This window comes from Manacus candei, unplaced genomic scaffold (assembly GCF_025592945.1).
Source record: "Manacus candei isolate 608988 ecotype Guabito, Panama unplaced genomic scaffold, ASM2559294v1 h1tg000121l, whole genome shotgun sequence".
NCBI lineage: Eukaryota > Metazoa > Chordata > Aves > Passeriformes > Pipridae > Manacus > Manacus candei.
This window is the reverse complement of record NW_026138169.1, coordinates 355,372-372,535: the sequence shown is the minus strand read 5'-3', so window position 1 is coordinate 372,535 and position 17,164 is coordinate 355,372. Positions and strand designations below refer to the sequence as shown.

At 55.1% G+C, this 17,164-nt stretch overlaps 1 protein-coding gene across 3 annotated transcripts; it reads left to right on the top strand.

Moving 5' to 3' along the window:
* The first annotated feature begins 6,118 nt into the window (after nucleotides 1-6,118).
* FNDC4 (fibronectin type III domain containing 4) lies at nucleotides 6,119-16,875 on the top strand. Of its 3 annotated transcripts, none has more exons than XM_051770610.1 (6): nucleotides 6,119-6,290; nucleotides 11,503-11,618; nucleotides 12,132-12,336; nucleotides 13,170-13,259; nucleotides 14,520-14,653; nucleotides 15,353-15,562. In XM_051770610.1, the coding sequence occupies exons 1-6, from the start codon at nucleotides 6,218-6,220 to the stop codon at nucleotides 15,545-15,547; spliced, it is 813 nt and encodes a 270-aa protein (XP_051626570.1). In that variant the 5' UTR covers nucleotides 6,119-6,217; the 3' UTR covers nucleotides 15,548-15,562. The 3 variants fall into 3 exon arrangements, with proteins under 3 accessions (XP_051626570.1, XP_051626572.1, XP_051626571.1); XM_051770612.1 differs by lacking the exon at nucleotides 15,353-15,562 and adding an exon at nucleotides 15,601-16,875 and having other exon boundaries at nucleotides 6,123-6,290; XM_051770611.1 differs by lacking the exon at nucleotides 15,353-15,562 and adding an exon at nucleotides 15,598-16,875 and having other exon boundaries at nucleotides 6,124-6,290.
* The last annotated feature ends 289 nt before the right edge of the window (nucleotides 16,876-17,164 follow it).

Genomic DNA, 17,164 nt, shown 5'->3' with positions numbered 1-17,164 from the left:
CCTGCTCTTTCCAGCCAGGGTGACTGGGTCCCTGCCACCCAGCAAGGGAGTCTGGTCTCTGATGTCCCTGGCCAGCTCTCATCACCAGCCACTTTCATGTGAGAGCTACTCTAACGCAGTGCCTGAGCAGGAGATGGAGGTTCCATGGCACCACACCACTGCCATGCCTGGCACTTGCCAGTGCCTCTCCATTGCGTGGGCTGCCCAGCCAGTGCCTCATCTCACTGTCCCATGTCCCTGACAGCTCCCTGCCCTAAGGCAGGGCGATACAGGCTTTGCACAGGTTCCCCTCCTTCCCCGCCCCCCTGGCTCTGCCCGTGTCCCTGTGGAGCACTGCACAGCGGCGCAGGCGGGTTCAGCACTGCGCTGAGCAGAGGTGTGTGGCAGAGCCAGGATGGTTGGCAGCCATGTACTCTCTCCTTTCTCTGGGAACTTCGCCTCTGCTCCCAGATTACGGAAACAGCTGCACAATCGGTGCAAGCAAACACAGAGAGCAGATCCCAGCATCAGCGATGCATATGGCAAATTACTTTGGCCCTGTCAGAAGCAATGCCAGGGAGGAGGTGTCAGGGGAAAGGCAGCAAGACAGCCCTCAAGGTGGAGGGAGGAGGCTGGAAACCAAATCAGCATCCCCCAGTCTCACACTGAGAGGAGCAACCAGCCCTGTTCTCCACGTGGGCCAGGCCAACGCAGGCTCAAGTCCTACCCCAGACACAGAACAGACCATTCCAGTCTCTGCAGCAGTGATGCTGCATGCTTGGCAGCTGCCAGGCATTTAAAAAGAAGCTGTCAGCACATCCCCCTCGGTTTCATAGTTTCTAGGCTAAACAACCCAGGCTAATTTAGGCTTTCACCATAAGCTGCTTTTCCCAAAACTCCCTCTTAAGGATTCTGTATTGGGTTTGTGTGGCAAGGTTTGGGGGGGCTGGGGGGGCAGTTACAGGGATGGCTTCTGTGAGAAGCTTCTAGAAGCGTCCCCACGTCCAAGAGAGCCAATGCCAACCAACCCCAAGATGGACCCACCACTGCAACAGCCAAAGAGAGGAGTGAGGGTATGTAAGAGCAAAACCCTGCAGCCCTGCAGGTCAGTGTAGAAAGAGTGGGAGGAGACGCTCCAAATGCCAGAACAGGGATCCCCCTGCAGTCCCTGTGGCAGCTCATGGTGAGGCAGATGTGCTCCTGCAGCCCATGGGGGTCCAGAGGTAGAAGAGACCCACCTACAGCCCCTGGAGGTCCATGTGGGAGCAGAGATCCACCTTCAGCCCATGGAGGAGGCCATGCAAGACCACAGGAAGAGTGAGAGGACTCTCCCTCTCAGGAGGAAGGAGTAGCAGAGACAAGGTGTGATGAATTGACCCCATTCACTGTCCCCTGCACCGCTGAGGGGAGGAGGGAGAGAATTCAGGAGTGAAGTTAAGCCTGGGAGGGAGGGAGGGAGGGGTGTTGGGAAGATTTTAAGATTTGGGTTTATTTCTCATTTCCCTACTTGATTTGATTGGTAATAAATTAAACTAATTTCCCCAAACTGAGTCTGTTTTGCCCATAACAATAATTGGTGAGTGAGCTCTCCCTGTCCTTATCCCAACCCATGAGCATTTCGTTATATCTTGTCTCCCCTGCCCACTTGAGGGGGGAGTGATGGGGCAGCTTTGATGGGCAGCCGGTGTCCAGCCAGAGTCATCCCAACACAAATTCCCAGGTGAGTTTTCTCCCTCCCTGAAGGAGGAAGAAAGCCCCTGGCTGGACACCAAACCCCAGAAGAGATACCAGCACTACCAGGTAGAATATCAGGCATCAGAGCCAGACCAGGTTTCTGGCAGGCTGTGTGCCCACTACAGAGGTGTGTGGCAGTTCCTTTTGCATGGCAGCTGGTCACTGCAGAGCAGCTTTCACTTTGGGGTGCAGTGTTTGCCCAGTGCTCCTCGTTGTCTTGCTGATGGGGGTTAGCTTTTCTGCCCCACATTCAGTGCTTTGTGCATTTATCTGAGCAATAACAAATAAACTTCTTCCCCAGGGGTGGGCTTTGATATTGCCGCTCAGGAACTTCCATCAGTTGTGTATTCACTGACCATGACAGTACTGGATATTTTTGCTATTGATAGACCTGTTAGATTCTTTTTCAGCTTCACCAGACTGAAAAGGTACAGCTTTGCTGCTTTCATGCGGTATAAATGATCTGGGAAAGGGCTGAGTGGTAACACTGTTATCAATACACTGACACACAGGAAACCCACATTTCAAACACCAGATGGTGTCTAGTTGTCCCGTCTTAAAAGGGTATAAAGAAATGATCAGCTGTGAAAGATGACCAGAGTCTGCCCTGTCACAGATGGTGCAGTGCAGATACACAGCAAACTGTTATTAACTGTTTCTTACAATAGAAACTAGGAAGCGCCAGAAGAAATAATTGGGCATCTGGTCTAAATGCAACAGAATAAATTACTTTTCACATTGCACATAGTTACATGGCAGAACTCTTGACTTCACAATACCCTGTGATAATAAAAAATATAAATATCAGTTCTTGGGCATACTGAATTCCTCAAATCCAATTTTGCAGCGGATGGTTAAAAAAAATGCCATCACAAAATAAACACAAAAGGAGGATCAGGAACTATTAATGGTTAGTGGATATTAATGATTAGCAGAGTGGCTCTCCACATTTTATAAAGTTCATAAAGTCTCCAAGGGCTCATATCCGCAGCCTGGTCATGGGTCTGAGCCCATTCCTTGGGCAACTGAGGACTTTCCTGTAGCAGCTTTATAGGAAATATCTGTGATTTGCTGTACCTTTGCCCTCCATTATTATTATCACAGGGAATCAATGAATTAACTCCACCTCCATGGAGGAGAAATAGGATACAGAAGCCAGCACACGCACATGGCTGAGTAGATGGGAATGAACCCTCACAAAAACCTTGGATGTTTTCTTCCAGTGAACATGGCAACAGTTGAGCAGCAGCCACGGCAACCCCAGTGAGAAGACATGGTGGGCAGGCATGGGACCGGTTGGGAGATGGGCTCTGGCAGTACCGGGGCAGGTCTGGCATGTGCACTCTCCCCAGCCCTCCTTTAGACCAGCCAACAGCAGGTTGAAGGAAAATGCTCACCTGGAAAAGGCCACCTGAGTCACAGCAGCAGCTGCCAGCTGCTTCCATAGGCACAGTCAGGTCACAGCTGGCCATGGGAGGCTCTGCAGCCAGGATTTCAATGGGGACAGCACCGTTCTGCCACTCTCTAGGGGCAGACACAGGCAGAACTGGACTCGTGCAGACTTGCTGTGTCAGAGAGGAATGGAGGACACAGAGATTTGCACATTCCATAAACTTGCTGATTTGGGGGAAATAATTCCAAGAGTGTTGTGTCCTGTGAAGGGAAAAGTCACAGAGGTCCAGGACCCAGCTATTGCAGGTCACGTCATGTTAATTCCTTTCATAAATCTGTAAATGCCACCTCATGCTAGTTAAAAGCTGACTAAGGTTTAGATTAGGGACAAAAAAATCCATGCATCCTTTGTGGGTTTCATTTAATCAATAACATTCATACACTACACAGTTTGGGGCAGATTCTGCACAGGCATATCATCAATCCAAACCTTTCCCAGCTCCAGAGTGCCATGGACATAAACACAGAGGTCAATTCCAGAGGTGCTGGCAGCCCTTGCCAGTGTATTCAGTACTGGGCAGAGGAAGACGACAGCAGGGTGATGTGATGCAGCTTCAGGAGACTCCTGCATCGTGGTCAGGACATTTCCTTGCTGCCAGCACTTCTCCAAGAACCTCACATTTGCTTGGGGCAGGCTGGGAATCCAGGGCCCATAGCCCAGGCTGCAGAGGTGAGGATGGGATCTCAAGCCCACTGCTGGATTTCCCCACTGAATTCCAAGTACAAGGCACCACAAGGCATATAACACAATTTAGATGTTTTAGTTCCTGATTTGTGATTGCAAATTGAATTTTGCCCGGCCAAAACCCCAAACACTCAAATGATAATTAAATTTGTATGGAAAGTTTGCTCTCTCAGTATTTATTATTTATAGATTGAACCCACAAATACAGATGTGTGTCCCCTTCTCCCAAAGCAGACCGTGCTTCTCCCTGTGCAGTTCCTGGGCTCACAGAGTTGTCCTGAGTGGTATAGCATGTCCTTCCCTGTGTCCAGCACAACTGATCCAGAGTGTGTGAAGCCTGGGAATGCCATTCAGCCAACAGTGGTTACTCAGGGTGGTCGGACAAAATTTCCCAATCACAGTATGATTCTCCTCCTGTCCGAGCTATAGGGCTACAGCCTGAAGCCTGTCCTGTCCTAGGGAAAGGACATAGAAACCAAACTCCTTGCAAGTGGCTTTGGGGGGATGCAGAATAAACTGTCACACAGTGCTAATGCTGTCAAAAAAAATCATTACCCACTGATACCTAAAACTGACAGTACTGAGCTTTCCAAATAACGTCTTTTAAAAGTTGTCACATCCTCTTTATCTGAGCACTCCTGTGCAGGCCAGAGCAATGCTGGGCAAGTCAGGGATCCTTGGCTGGTAGGCAGGCCATGGAGCAGTTAACATTAACATCAACAGCTAGCTCTGCATTAACCATGTGGTTATCAGAGTGACCAAGTGAGAATGGGTCTTGCAGAGAAGAGACAACTGGCAATCTGTTCCTGTAAAACCTCTTGCAATTGCCAGGTCTACTCTTGTCTTTCCTGAAGTTCCCTCTCCAGCATGCAGATAGAGGGAGAAGGAGCCTTCTAACAGGACTCTACTGGGAAAGCAATAGCTGGCTCACCCTGCTCCCCATCACTGTGGACTGCAGCAGCAATTAAGTTCAGCACAGGAAGGAGGCAGGCTCCTGATGCATGAAGAGTGCCTGAAAAGCAGCATTAAACAACCTAGGTGGGGCCATTTTGATCATCCAACCTGCCATGGAGCTGCAGAGTTAACATAAGTCCTGCTAGGCTTCAATGTCCACTTGGCTGGAACTAGTCCCTTGCACAAAGACACTGCAGATTAAATCCTTCCCACAACTACCTTGGTCTTCCACAGCTCTCCCCAAAGCACAGACTGATTCTCCTATATCTAGGAAAGACCTCCTGCAGTGACCAGGAAATACATTTAGGGGCCTCAGTGCACTGAACTATGCATGTATGTGCCCACATCTGCACACATGCAAACACTGATGTACCTTTGCTGTGGGCTGACCTCATCCAGGGCATGGTCTAAACTGCTATTTGGCTCCAGCTGTGCTACATGACCAGGACAATGCAGGCTGCAGCCAAGGACATCAGCTGGGCAGGGAGGAGCCTCAGGAGCCCCCAAGTCTACCCAAAGCCACAGCTAGGCTGAGCCACCTTAGCAACCCCTTGGAACCATAGAGTCCCACCAAGATTCTCCTTCCTGTAAGTTAACCGCTGTGAGGCAATAGAGGATGGTTTGGGTTCATTTTCTTATTTCCCTACCACTTCACTAGCCCAGTGCTGCCTCTCCTGGGAATGGGACACAGCCCACGCCTGTGTCTTCATGTGCGCGTGGAGCAGCACCCTGGAGGGGCCAGAGCACCCCCAACTGCAGAGGAGCTGTGGGACTGTGCTGCAGCATCAGCGCTAATGTCGGCAGCTATCAGTGCCCAGCAGTCGTGACACCAGAGAGCCGATGGTGCTCACTAGGTGCGATCATGGCCCCACGGCCCAGGACACGTCCCTGCTTGTGGAGCCTCTCGCGCTGGAGAGAGCGGCTGTTGGGAACTACTGGGGGTGCAGCACGGGGAGAGTGGGCGCTGGGAGTCACTGGGGGTCCAGCACGGGGAGAGTGGGCGCTGGGAGTCACTGGGGGTGCAGCACGGGGAGAGTGGGCGCTGGGAGTCACTGGGGGTGCAGCATGGCGGGGCACCGGGGGGTTCTGGAGCACGACACCGGGAGCGGCGCTGGTGGCTCCGGGGGTCCAGCACGAGGCGCGGGCGGTACCGGCGGTTTGGGGGGGCGGCTCGGGGACGGTGCTGGTGATCGGGGGGTACGGCTCGGGGGCCGGGGCGGCGCCGGCCGCTCCGGGGCACGGCTAGGAGGCGGTGCCGGAGCCGCTGCGGTGCAGCTCGGGGGCGGGCCGGGCCGGGCGGCCGTTCCGCCCCCCCCGCGCTGCGGCCGGGGCTCGGCCCCGCTCCGTCCCGCGGCGCAGGGAGCCGGGCCGGTGCCAGGGCTGCCGCCCGGCCGGGCCGCAGCCCCTGCCGCCATGGCCCGCGTCTCGGCGCTGCTCAGCCCCGTCCTGGTGCTCTTCGGCTGCGACCTCTGCCTCGTGCGAGCCAGTAAGTGCGGCCGGGCCGGGAGGGCACCGGGGCCACGCGTCGCTGCGGACCTGGCGCCCCCCGGGCGGGGGGACCCTGGCGGGCGCCCGCCCCTGCCGTGGGCTACGGCCCCCCGGACTCTCCCGCCGGTCTTCCCCCCGTCCCCGGCGTGGCCTTGGCCGCAGACCCCGGGCACCCCTCGGGCATCCCCGTGACGCCGCCGCCCCTGAGCCCTCCGTGCCTTCGGCCGTGTCGTGTCCCCTCCCCGCGGGACGGCTGCGGCCGCGCTGCCCTTCCCGGGGACTCCCGCCGCGGGCGCTCCGTGCCCCGCGGAGCGCGGCCCCCGCATCCCGTCCTGCCCCGATGGAGCTCCGGCCCCGATGGAGCTCCTGCCCCGGGAGGAGACGCTCCGGGCTGCGGCGGGCTGCGGCCGGCCCCGCCTGGCGGGGATCCTGTCCCTTCTGCCGGTGTTCGCCGGGACACCGAGCTCAGGGCACCCAGGGCACCGCTGTCCTTGTGCCCCTTGACTCGTCGGGATGACTCGCTGTCAGCAGCCGCCTCCTGCTGTCAGTTTGCCCCTCGTCAGGTTACTGAGATATTAAATCGAATTGCGAGTGCCAGACGCGTTCTGCTACATTCTGCCGTGTTTTCCGTCTCCTTGCAAGATACGTGCTGACGGATTCAGGAAGAGATGCAGTCAGGGGTGTTAAAAAGGGGCCACTTATTTTTAGATGTGCGGTCTGGTGCTTACTCTCTGCTGCAGCAGTAAGTTGGGCAAACATCTGGGTGCCCTTGAGCCGTAGCCCCAAGGGCACGGGCCGAGGGGCAGGGGTGATCCCCTCTCCATGTCACAGCAGGATGAGGAGGGCACCGATGGAGCTATGCCCCATCCCTCTGCAGCACCACATCTACCAGCATCCCTCGTCAGGGGTATCTGTCCAACCCCTTTGCTAACCCATGGAGCCGGGCTGTGTGGCAGATCTGGTCCCATGCCCAGCTACCGACTGACCATCCCTCCCACTGCCCACCAGCCATCCCTCCTGGTGCCCAAATGCAGGCTTGCAGGGCTATTGGCTTCTGCACACAGCCCAGGTCTTCCCACCCCTTAATCAGGCTTATAAGGAGCACACTGCTGTACAGGCAGGACAAAACCTGCGCCAGGCCTTAAGTAAGTGACTGTGCTTTCTGTGGGATGCCCCTTTTGTAATACAGCTTTAATAAAAAGTGAAACTGGACAACTTATAAATGATACAGAATCATTAGTGGTTAGTGCACTGAGCAAGGCTAAACAGTGGCACACTTTTCCCAGAGAGCCCATCTTGGCTTTATAGCCAGAACATGGTTATCAGAGAGCATGTTTTTTGGAGCCCTTGCATTCACAGATCTTTATGGCAACAGCTCTGGCATGAAGCTACTCTGACCTCAGCTGCAGAACTGGCTGGATGATGTTAGATGCCATGTGGGGACCATACACAAAGCTTTGTCCTTTGGAGGTCTTGTTGTAACAACTTTCAGTGAGGTCTCATCTTGCATATCATAGAATCCTGGAATGGTTTGGGTTGGAAAGGACCTTAAAGACTGTCTAATTCTACCCTTTCTGCTGTGAGCAAGGGCACATTCCACTAGACCAGGTTGTTCCAAGCCCCATCCAACTTGGCCTTCCAGGTCAGGGGCAGCCACAGCTTCTATGGGCAACCTGTATCAGGGCCTCACCACCCTCACAGGCAAGTCTTTCTCCCCCATATCCCATCTAACCCTGCCCTCTGTCAGTGTGAAGCCATTCCCCCTTGTCCTGTCCCTCCAGGTCCTTGTCCAAAGTCCCCCTCCAGCTCTCTTGGAATTTTTAGGCACTGGCAGGGGCTCTGAGGTCTCCCCAGAGCCTTCTCTCCAGGCTGAACAACTACAGCTCTCCCAGCCGGGCTGCAGAGCAGAGGTCATTTGGATTAAGCATTGTCCCGTGTATCTAGGGTTAACTTCTCAGAAGTTTTGACTTCTGAGGCTTCCTGTCTTCTCTTTTTCTGCCAGGAGTGCAAATCCCATGTGCTCAGAAATGTATTCTCTGCAGTTCGCTCAGTGTCAAACTGACAAAGGAACACTGTTTTTTCCAATGCAGAACTGCAGCCTGGACACCAGGTCTCCTGTCACAGAGGTTCAGGGCTGCTGGCCTGGAGGCTGCACCAGGCGTGTTTGGGATGCATGAGGTCTGGCACACTGAGCCATGTGTGCTGTGGCTCTGCTGTGCCCCCGGATCCTCTCACCCTCCTGCTACCAGTGAGTGTTGCCTCTGCACGGGGCCTGTGCAAGCTCTGGCTAAGTACAGCTGGAGCAGTTCTGTCAGCCCCAGGTGGACCCAGCAGCATGGCTTGTGAATCAGTGCAGTGCCTTTGTTCTCAAATAATCGAGTGACAGTCCCAGGGCCGTGTCTCAGCATCCCCAGCCCAAAATCCTGGGCTGGGCCAGGCTGGGCTCCCTGCAGAAGCCTAGAAAATTCTTGTGCAGAGCTGGGAACCTGCTACAAGCTCCATCCACAAACTTCTGTGTCACAGAGATGTCAGACCCTGTCTTTAATTTCCTCACATACACTTAAATGCTGGGAGTCCAGTTACCCCCATTGTGCATGTTCAGGACTCTTTTTAATTCTGTTAGATGTAAAAAGCCCCCTAATTTATTGCTGTAGATGTATCCTGTGGAGCACCATGTCCTGTTCTTGTCCCGAGGCCAGCTGGCAGGGTTTGGTCACATCCATAGTATTAAGCTCATGAGTTCCAAAGAGGGGGGCACATCAGTGCTACCCGCCAGGAATGGTTTCTGGCTCGTGCTAGCTCCCAGGCCATGCCCAAGAGTGGTTTGGACACATCCTGGTTGGTGTAGATCAAATCAGTTCTCGAACAAATCTCCACCACTGGATTCTTGGGCTGTTCTGACCCCACTATGTTTGCTAGCACAGTGGTGCTATAAGACAACTGTTCTTAGGCCTGAAGGCCAGCAGAACCATGCAGCCCCTCATACTCCCACACTTTGAAATGCCTGTGCCTGGGACAGCACGGGGGAGTGGTAGTTTGCCAGCTGACAGGGTGCTGCCACAGCTGGGCTGTGAACTGTGCAGCTGAGCTGACAGTGGCCATGGCTGGGGTGGAAAACCAGACCAGGCCCAGCAGAAAAGGACTTGGGGTGCTGGTCAACAGCAGCTGAACGTGAGCCAGCATGTGCCCAGGTGGGCAAGAAAGCCAAGGGCACACAGGCTTGTGTCAGCAGTACTGTGGCCAGCAGGACCAGGACAGTGGCTGTCCCCCTGTGCTGGACACTGGTAAGGCACGTCCAGTCCTGGGGGCAGTTCTGGGCCCCTCATGACAAGAAAGAAAAGAAGCGTGTTCAAAGAAAGGCAATGGAGCTGGGAAAGGGGCTGGAGCACAAGTCTGATGAGTGACTGAGGGAGCTGAGGGGGCTCAGCCTGGAGAAACGGAGGCTCAGAGAGGACCTTCTTGCTCCCTACAAGTCCCTGACAGGAGGGTGGAGCTAGGCCAGGGTCAGGATCTTCTCCCAGATAACTAGTGATAGGACAACGGGAAATGGCCTCAAGTTGCACCAGTTGGAGGTTCAGGTTGGATGTTAGGAACAATTTCTCGTTGAAAGAGTGGTTAAGCATTGGAACAGGGGTCCCAGCGCAGTGGTGGAGTCACCACTTCTGGAAATGTTCAAGAAATGACCGGACATGGCACTTTGCGATATGGTTTAGTGGGCATGGGGTTATTTGGTCAAAAGTTGGAGTTGATGATCTTGGAGGTCTTTTCCAACCTTAATGATTCTATGATTCCATCTGCAGGGAGCTCAGCTCCTGTGCCCACAGAGTACATACACCTTGGGCAGTGGCCAGGGCTGGGGCTGTGGCTTTGGTCTGCCTGTTTTGCTGATGGCGTATGGGAAAGCAGAGTGCACGGATACAGACATGGCTCAGGGGCTCCCTCTCATAGGCTAGTGATAAACCAGACCCCTGCTGGCAAAACTACAGAGAGACATTCTTTGTGGGATAAAGGATATTTGAGAGTATCTTTGAATCTTTTCCAGTTTTCCTGACTCCTGTTCTGAAAGAGAAGCACAGAACCCTGTGATATCCTTGTTCATGTTGTCTCCAGTGACCCTCTCTCCTGATGGTGTGTCAAACTTCTGGAGATACACTCAGTCCCATGGTCTCTCTGAGAACAATTTTTCATATTTTCTGGGCTCTCCTGTCTGTTTTAATTGCCCTTGGCAGACCACAATCCCGAATTTCTCAGAGTGGGAACCACAGCCTTCTCCTGGTTTGATCTGGAGCTGGGTATTTTCAGATGTGAATGAATGCACTAAAATAACTGGCCTGCAGAAAACACCTTTCCTTGTCACTCTAACTGGGGTTGTTGTTGATGTCACAGCTGACCTTTCTCTTGTTCTCAGGTGCCTTCTGGGGCTCTTTTTCTATCTGTATAAATCACAACGCTGACTTTGTGCTACATGGGCAGCTTGTAGAACAACACTGACTTGTTTACGAGAGTCAGGACACATGTACAGCAGCCTCAGTGTCTTTCATGTGCTGCTGTGTGTTATTTCAAGACAAAATTTGGCTTTGTGTGCAGGACTGCGTAGGGTCCTGCCGTGCTCTTAGTGCTGTGAAATCTCAAAGTGGTGATGGTCAGTCAGGGGTCAGTCAGGTCAGCTTTGTGCAGAACAGCAACGGCTGAGCGTTGCTGCCAGCTTTGCAGCCAGTGGCACTGCACTGCTGGGACAGCCAGCTCTGCCTTCAGCATTGGCCTTTCCTCCACACCCTGGAGCAAGGAGTAATGCCAGGCAGGGGAAATGGCCAGATTGAGTTGCAGAGTGTGTTTATTCCAAGCTGCCCCATTTTTCTGTCACAGTCAGTATATCATTGCTGTGTCTGGGCTGCTTCCTACGCACTTCTAGGTGGTGTGCCAGGATCCGTGATGTGCCCATCTGCAGGACAGTCCCAGAGCTCTGTGCCTGCACACTCCTCACACACACAGTGGGCTGGCAGGGCTCAGCCTCATGCACCTCCTGTGCCACTCCTCTCCTGGGGACAGATTCACCAGGGAAGCTGCTCCCTGTAGCCCTGGCCAACATGTTGCCACAGGCAGGTGTTGGAGAGGCCCCATGGTGGTGTGCAGGGATGAGTGCCTGTTCTAAGACATCTTCTTTTGCCTCTTTCCTATGCCTCGCCTTGCTCCGTGCCTGGCTCATCCAGACAGGCCACCATCCCCTGTCAACGTGACTGTGACACAGCTGAAGGCAAACTCTGCCACAGTCTCCTGGGACGTCCCAGAAGGAGATGTGGTCATCGGCTATGCCATCCTACAGCAGGTATCCAGGTTCTGTCCCCAGGGGGCTGGGGACACTGATTACCAGCATGCTCCTATGTCATCCCTTTTTCCGCAGCCTGAGGCTCCTCTGGTACCTGCTCAAGGGCACCTGCGCTGCTGAAGTGCCCTTTGCCAGGGCGCCCCATCTGAGCCATCCATCCTGGTGGGAGGCAGCAGACCACAGGCTGCACTGGGAGTATTCCCTCCAGTAGCTTCTCTGTGATTTCTCTGGATAAAGATCTTGCTTCAGCCATGACATAACCCTTCTTCGCTTGCTTGCTCCACCTGCGCAGCCCTGGGTGATAGTGGCTTCTCCAGAGAGACACCTGGCCCTCAAACCATGCAGGGATGCTGCCTTGCGCAGTGCTGGCCAGCCTGGCCCACCCCAGGGTGGATGGTTGCCTGGGAAGGAAGGAATGAGGGCAGTGTGCCCAGCACAGCCCTGCAGCCTGGGGACTGTGCCTGTTGCAGCCAGGAGCAGCCTCTGGGGGCTGACAGCTCTTCCCTCTGGCAGCGGCAGGACGGGCAGATGCAGCGCTTCATCCGGGAGGTGAACACCACCAACCGCGCCTGCGTGCTGTGGGACCTGGCAGAGGATGCCGACTACATCATCCAGGTGCAGAGCATCGGCCTGTATGGGGAGAGCCAGGCCAGCAAGCGCGTCCACTTCCGCACCCTGAAGGAGACTGACCGCCTGCCTTCCAACAGCTCCAACCAAGGTGAGCTCCTTCCGGCTTGTCCAGGCACTGCTGGTGGGGCCACACCTGGAGGTCTCCACAGCAGACAAGCAGGGATTTAGCAGCCAGTGAGGAAGGCGCTGCCCTGAGCAGCAGGCTGGGGATACACAGGGTTGTACAGGCTGCTGCTTTGTCCGTTGTGGCCCTGGTAACGTCCCCAAGCCCTAGTTTGCAGCCCTCCTGTCCCAGGTCTTGGCACCTATTCGGCTAGGCAGACTGTGGCCAGCACAGCTGCTGCCTGTAGGAAGCCAATACTGAACGGGCTCTCAGATCATCCAGCCTGCAGGCTACCAAAGGAGAAATGACAGAGCCCCACGGTCTCCTTTCCGACCCATGTCCCTGTTGCCTTGGAGTTGCCTACATGCTGGCCCATGAGATAATCCAAGAGATGATGCCCAGAGAGGGCACAGGAGTCTGTCTCCAGCACTGAGTATGAGAGGGGGTCTTGAGTATGGTAGGGCAAGCAGATGGCTGACTTTCCTCAGAACTTTTCTGTTCAGCTGAGAGCCTTCCTGACCTGACCTGGCCCCTGCATAGGGAGTGATCTCAGTGATTACTGGCATGCATTGTGCAGTCCCTATGTGAACCCAAACAAGCTGTTGGAATGACTGACTGCCTTTGTAGCAAGGATAGTTAATCTGACACAGGAAAGCCATAGGATGTATGTCCTCTCCCCAGCCAGGAGAGAGGATATCCCACACCCATCCTTGTTTGGGGGAAGTGGGTTTCTCTCCTTTGGAGTTCCTCAGATCCTCCAGTGTTGCTATGTGCGAGGGTATCTGTTGCCAACCCTGCCTAGGGTCTCTTCTCTGCAGGTGACATCACCATGGAAGGGCTGGACAAAGACCGGCAGCTGCAGACAGGCGAGATTATCATCATTGTGGCTGTGCTGCTCATGTGGGCCGGTGAGTGCCACAAGCAGCATTCTGGTGGGCTGGGGCAGAGGTGCAATCCAGGATGCACAAAGAGGATGTGGCTCAAGAGAGTGCAGAGGCACATTGATGTGGATCTGGCATCCTTTCCAGTAAGTCCATTGAATCTCTGTAGGAGCCAGTGGGGTAAAAGGAGCAACCACAGCCACTGCTCAGCTATCATGGCCTGGAGTATGTGGAAGAGCAGGAGACAGTGTGGGACCCAGAATTACAGGGTGGGAGCATCCCACATGACGGTAACGAGTGGGTGTGTTGCTTGGGCCTTAGCTAGTGTGTCTGACATCTGAGAACACTGCTGCACTGGCTGGTGCAGCTGTAAGGTAGGTGATGTGCTCCTGTACAGCATGATTAAGGCTAGTGCTCCAGCAGACAGCAGGTTGCCCTGGAAGCATGGGAGCCTAGTAGGTAAGTCAGCTCCTGACTAGTCACATGCAGCTGCTATGAATGGGAAGTCATTGGTCCCCTACTCCCTTCCCAGGAAAAGTGGATTTTGTAGTGGTATATTGCAGGAATCTCTCCTTTTCCTGTCCTTGACACTTTTCTAGTGCACTGGAAGAAAATACAAGACAACGTGGCACAGGTTGGTGTGTCAGAGTGCCAACAGGGAGGAGTCAGGCCCACTCTGTGTGTGCCTGAGTGTTATCACACACACACTGGAGTTTGACCAGCACAGTCACAGCTGGGGGCATCACTCCATACTCCTGTGTCCAGGGTCCCCAGGTGTGGGACATGCTGTGTGAGATGGGTGCTGTGAAACCATGGCAAAGTGACTGACTCTACAGCCAGTTTGCACAAACAAAGCCAAGGGCTGGTTTTTGTGAGAGTCACAAGCACTAGCCCTGTAACTTTAGTGCCTTGCTGGAGTTAGTCCAAAACTCATCCAGCTGCTCATTGACCTCACTGTCCCTCTCCAAGTGCCTGAGCATCTGCCCTTGGTGAGCACTGAGCATGTCCCGAGTGCCCCAGTGGCCTTGGCCACTTCCATGCCTGTCTGCCCGAGGAGACTGGCCCAGCCCCACGTGCAGAGGTGCCTCGGGTGGTGCAGGCTGATACACGGAGGGTGTGGGTGTGCAGCACCCTGGGGAGCCCTGGGTGCCACTGCTCTGCAGCTGGGATGCTGCAAGGAGGGGAGGCAGGCACGGCCAGTGCGAGGGAGTCCTTCATCCCATCTTTCAAGGGAGTCCTTCATCCCATCTTTCAAGGGAGTCCTTCATCCCATCTGTCTTTCGGCAGCGGTGATTGCCCTGTTCTGCAGACAGTATGACATCATCAAGGATAACGACTCCAACAACAACAAGGAGAAGACAAAGCCATCCTCAGAGCACAGCACACCTGAGCGACCGAGCGGAGGGCTGCTGCGGAGCAAGGTGAGAGGGGAGGGCTGGCAGAAGGGATGGCATGTGATGTCTGCTGGGGCTTGTGGCCTCCACAGGTTCTGAATCTCTCCAGAAACAGAAACACTCCAACTTATGCTCTCACCCTAAAGACTGAGGAGTTTTAGGGTGCAGTGAGTCCTGGTCTCTTCGGGGCAGTGTGTGTGCCCCATGGGTGATTGCAAGAGAAACACTGGAAGAGACAACAGGATATGTCAGATGGGATGGCTCTTGCCCGCTCTGTCCTCTCACTGTAACAGACCCTTCACCATGCGCCTCCAAGGCTGCACTTCTCCTGCACCAATGGACTGGTCTGGCTCCTGCCTGTTCAGGCAGGAGTGGACAGGCTGGGCAGCTGTTCTTGTGGTTCCTGCACTGGTCTGTCACTGCTTACTTTCTGCCTTCACCACAGCCTACTCCAGGTTATCACCACACAAGTCATTCCAGAGCCCTTTCCCCACCCTGATGGAGATGTTGTGCCAGGCTGTGGATGGGAAGGGAGGAGTACTTTCCCTCAGCACCTGACACTTCTCCTTTGTTACCTGCCAAAGACAGTGATTTATAGCCCTGATGCTCTAATGGGACTGTGTGTTAGGTTTTTGCTTGTGTCTCATCTGCCGCCTGTGTCAATGGTGGGAACTCCCCTCACTGTGTTGCCTGACTGCCCCACTGACTCCACATCTTGGTTTCCAGTGGATGTCAGGAGCAGAACCTTCCTGTTGGGACTTCAAGGCCCCAGTTCCCCTCCTCCAGATTTTCCAGCTTCTTGATTACTCCTTGCCAGAGATCCCTCCTCTTGGATCCCTACTGCAAACTGACCCTGCTCTGCTGAGTTCTGCTGGTCTTGGTGCCTGCTGTGGGCTTGGGGGGCTCTGCCAAGGGGTCTGATCCCAGGGGCACAGCAAAGCAGAGCCTTAAAGCAAATTTTTCTCTCATAGAAGAAATCTCCCTCGGTCAATATCATCGAGGTGTAAGTGCAGCACCAGCTCTGCGTCTGGGGTCCTGAGTGTCCTGCTAGAGCCAAAGCAGGCCTTGGAAGAAGAGGCAGCACCAGGCGCCCAGCCTGGAACTCAGCATGCGATGATCCACGTATCAGAACTCCCACTTTCCCGAGGGCAGCTGTCCGGGGATGTGCCTGGAGCTGGCTCCCAGCCGTGCATGCAGAGTGTGGCCCTGCCCCTCCCGCATGCCTGGCCCCGCTCCCTCGCCGCTGCGGAGCACGGAGCTGAGAGCGGGTGGGGGGCCACACCACCGGCTGGGGGGGAGCTGAGGGGAGCCGAGGGGGCAGTGCACTGGCCTGAGGGTGGCCACGTCCCTGGGCACCGGCTTGGTCAAAGCCCTGGGTGCAGCCGTGGCACTGGACGCCTGCCTGGTGTCAGCCCGGGACAGACTTTGCTCTCAGCTGCCTGTCTGGGCTTGGGGGGCTGCCTGTGGAGGACGGGAGTTGCTCCCCTCTGGGCCCTGAGGCTGAGGGGATGGGGCAGTGCAGGCATTGCCCCAGTGCTACCAGGGGAGCTGTGGCCAGGTGGCAGGAGTGTTTGTCTGTGGGGCTGGGCCCAGCCAGCACAGGGGAAGAAGAGTGGATTGCTGCTGGAGAACAGGGCTCCACTGCACTCTGTCATGGCCACACAGGGACTTTGAGGCCTCTCTCTACTACAGAGGACAAAGGCACAAATGAGGATGAGAAGTGAGTGCTGGCACAGTGCCTGGCCAGCCCGCAGAGCCTGCAGCCAGGGCAGGGATTGCTAGTGAGAGCCCCACAGAGCTGGGAGAGTGGGCAGTGCCAGGGCATGGCTGTGGCTGCACCGTGTCTGTAGTAGGGCTCAGTGCTGGCACATTCAGGCTATTTGTGGGGAGCTGCTGAGCACTCTGTGAGCAGCACAATGCCTGTGCTGCCTGGAGGAGGCAATGTGGTGAGGCCTGCAAGGTCTCAGTTGGAGGGAACAGGATGATACAAGGAGGCTCTCTGCTGCCCTGGCTGCTGCTCTCCCTCCATGCTCTGCTCTGCAGCCTGCCATGTGCTGGCCCTGCAGCCCTGGACTCAAGCATCACAGGATCCAGCGTCTTCCAGGAATAAACCTCCCAATAAAAGCACTTTCAGGACTCTTCCTTCCAGGTGCTGCTCAGCTCCTGCTGCAGGACTAGGTGGGGAAGGGATGGGATAAGTGACTCCTGCGGCAGGGTCTTTTCAATAAAAGCATCCTGGCTCAAAGGCAGCATTGTCTCTGCAAAGCTGCAGGTCTTGTGTGTGTCTGTGCACGTGTGTGTGTATCAGTAGTTGTTGAATACATCTGTCTGGCGCTTAGGAGAAGACCTCTTCCTGCATGCTGGGCAAAAGCTGCAGGTCCTCCAAGGTCACCTTGCTCCTCTGGCCCTTGAGGGAGAGCCAGTGCTGCATGCTGGGCCATGTTGTGCTGCTGGACCAGTGGCAGGCTGTCCCACTGAGGATGGCATCACAGCTGCGTCTCTGCAGAGAGCAAAGACATCCTGGCAGCAGGGCCAAGA

What these genes read in the sequence shown, in the direction of transcription:
- FNDC4 (XM_051770610.1), top strand. Translation starts at nt 6,218, where the DNA reads ATGGCCCGCGTCTCGGCGCTGCTCAGCCCCGTCCTGGTGCTCTTCGGC. An exon ending in GCTATGCCATCCTACAGCAG is followed by an intron (nt 11,619 to 12,131) that starts GTATCCAGGTTC and finishes TCCCTCTGGCAG; the next exon opens with CGGCAGGACGGGCAGATGCA. An exon ending in TGTGCTGCTCATGTGGGCCG is followed by an intron (nt 13,260 to 14,519) that starts GTGAGTGCCACA and finishes GTCTTTCGGCAG; the next exon opens with CGGTGATTGCCCTGTTCTGC.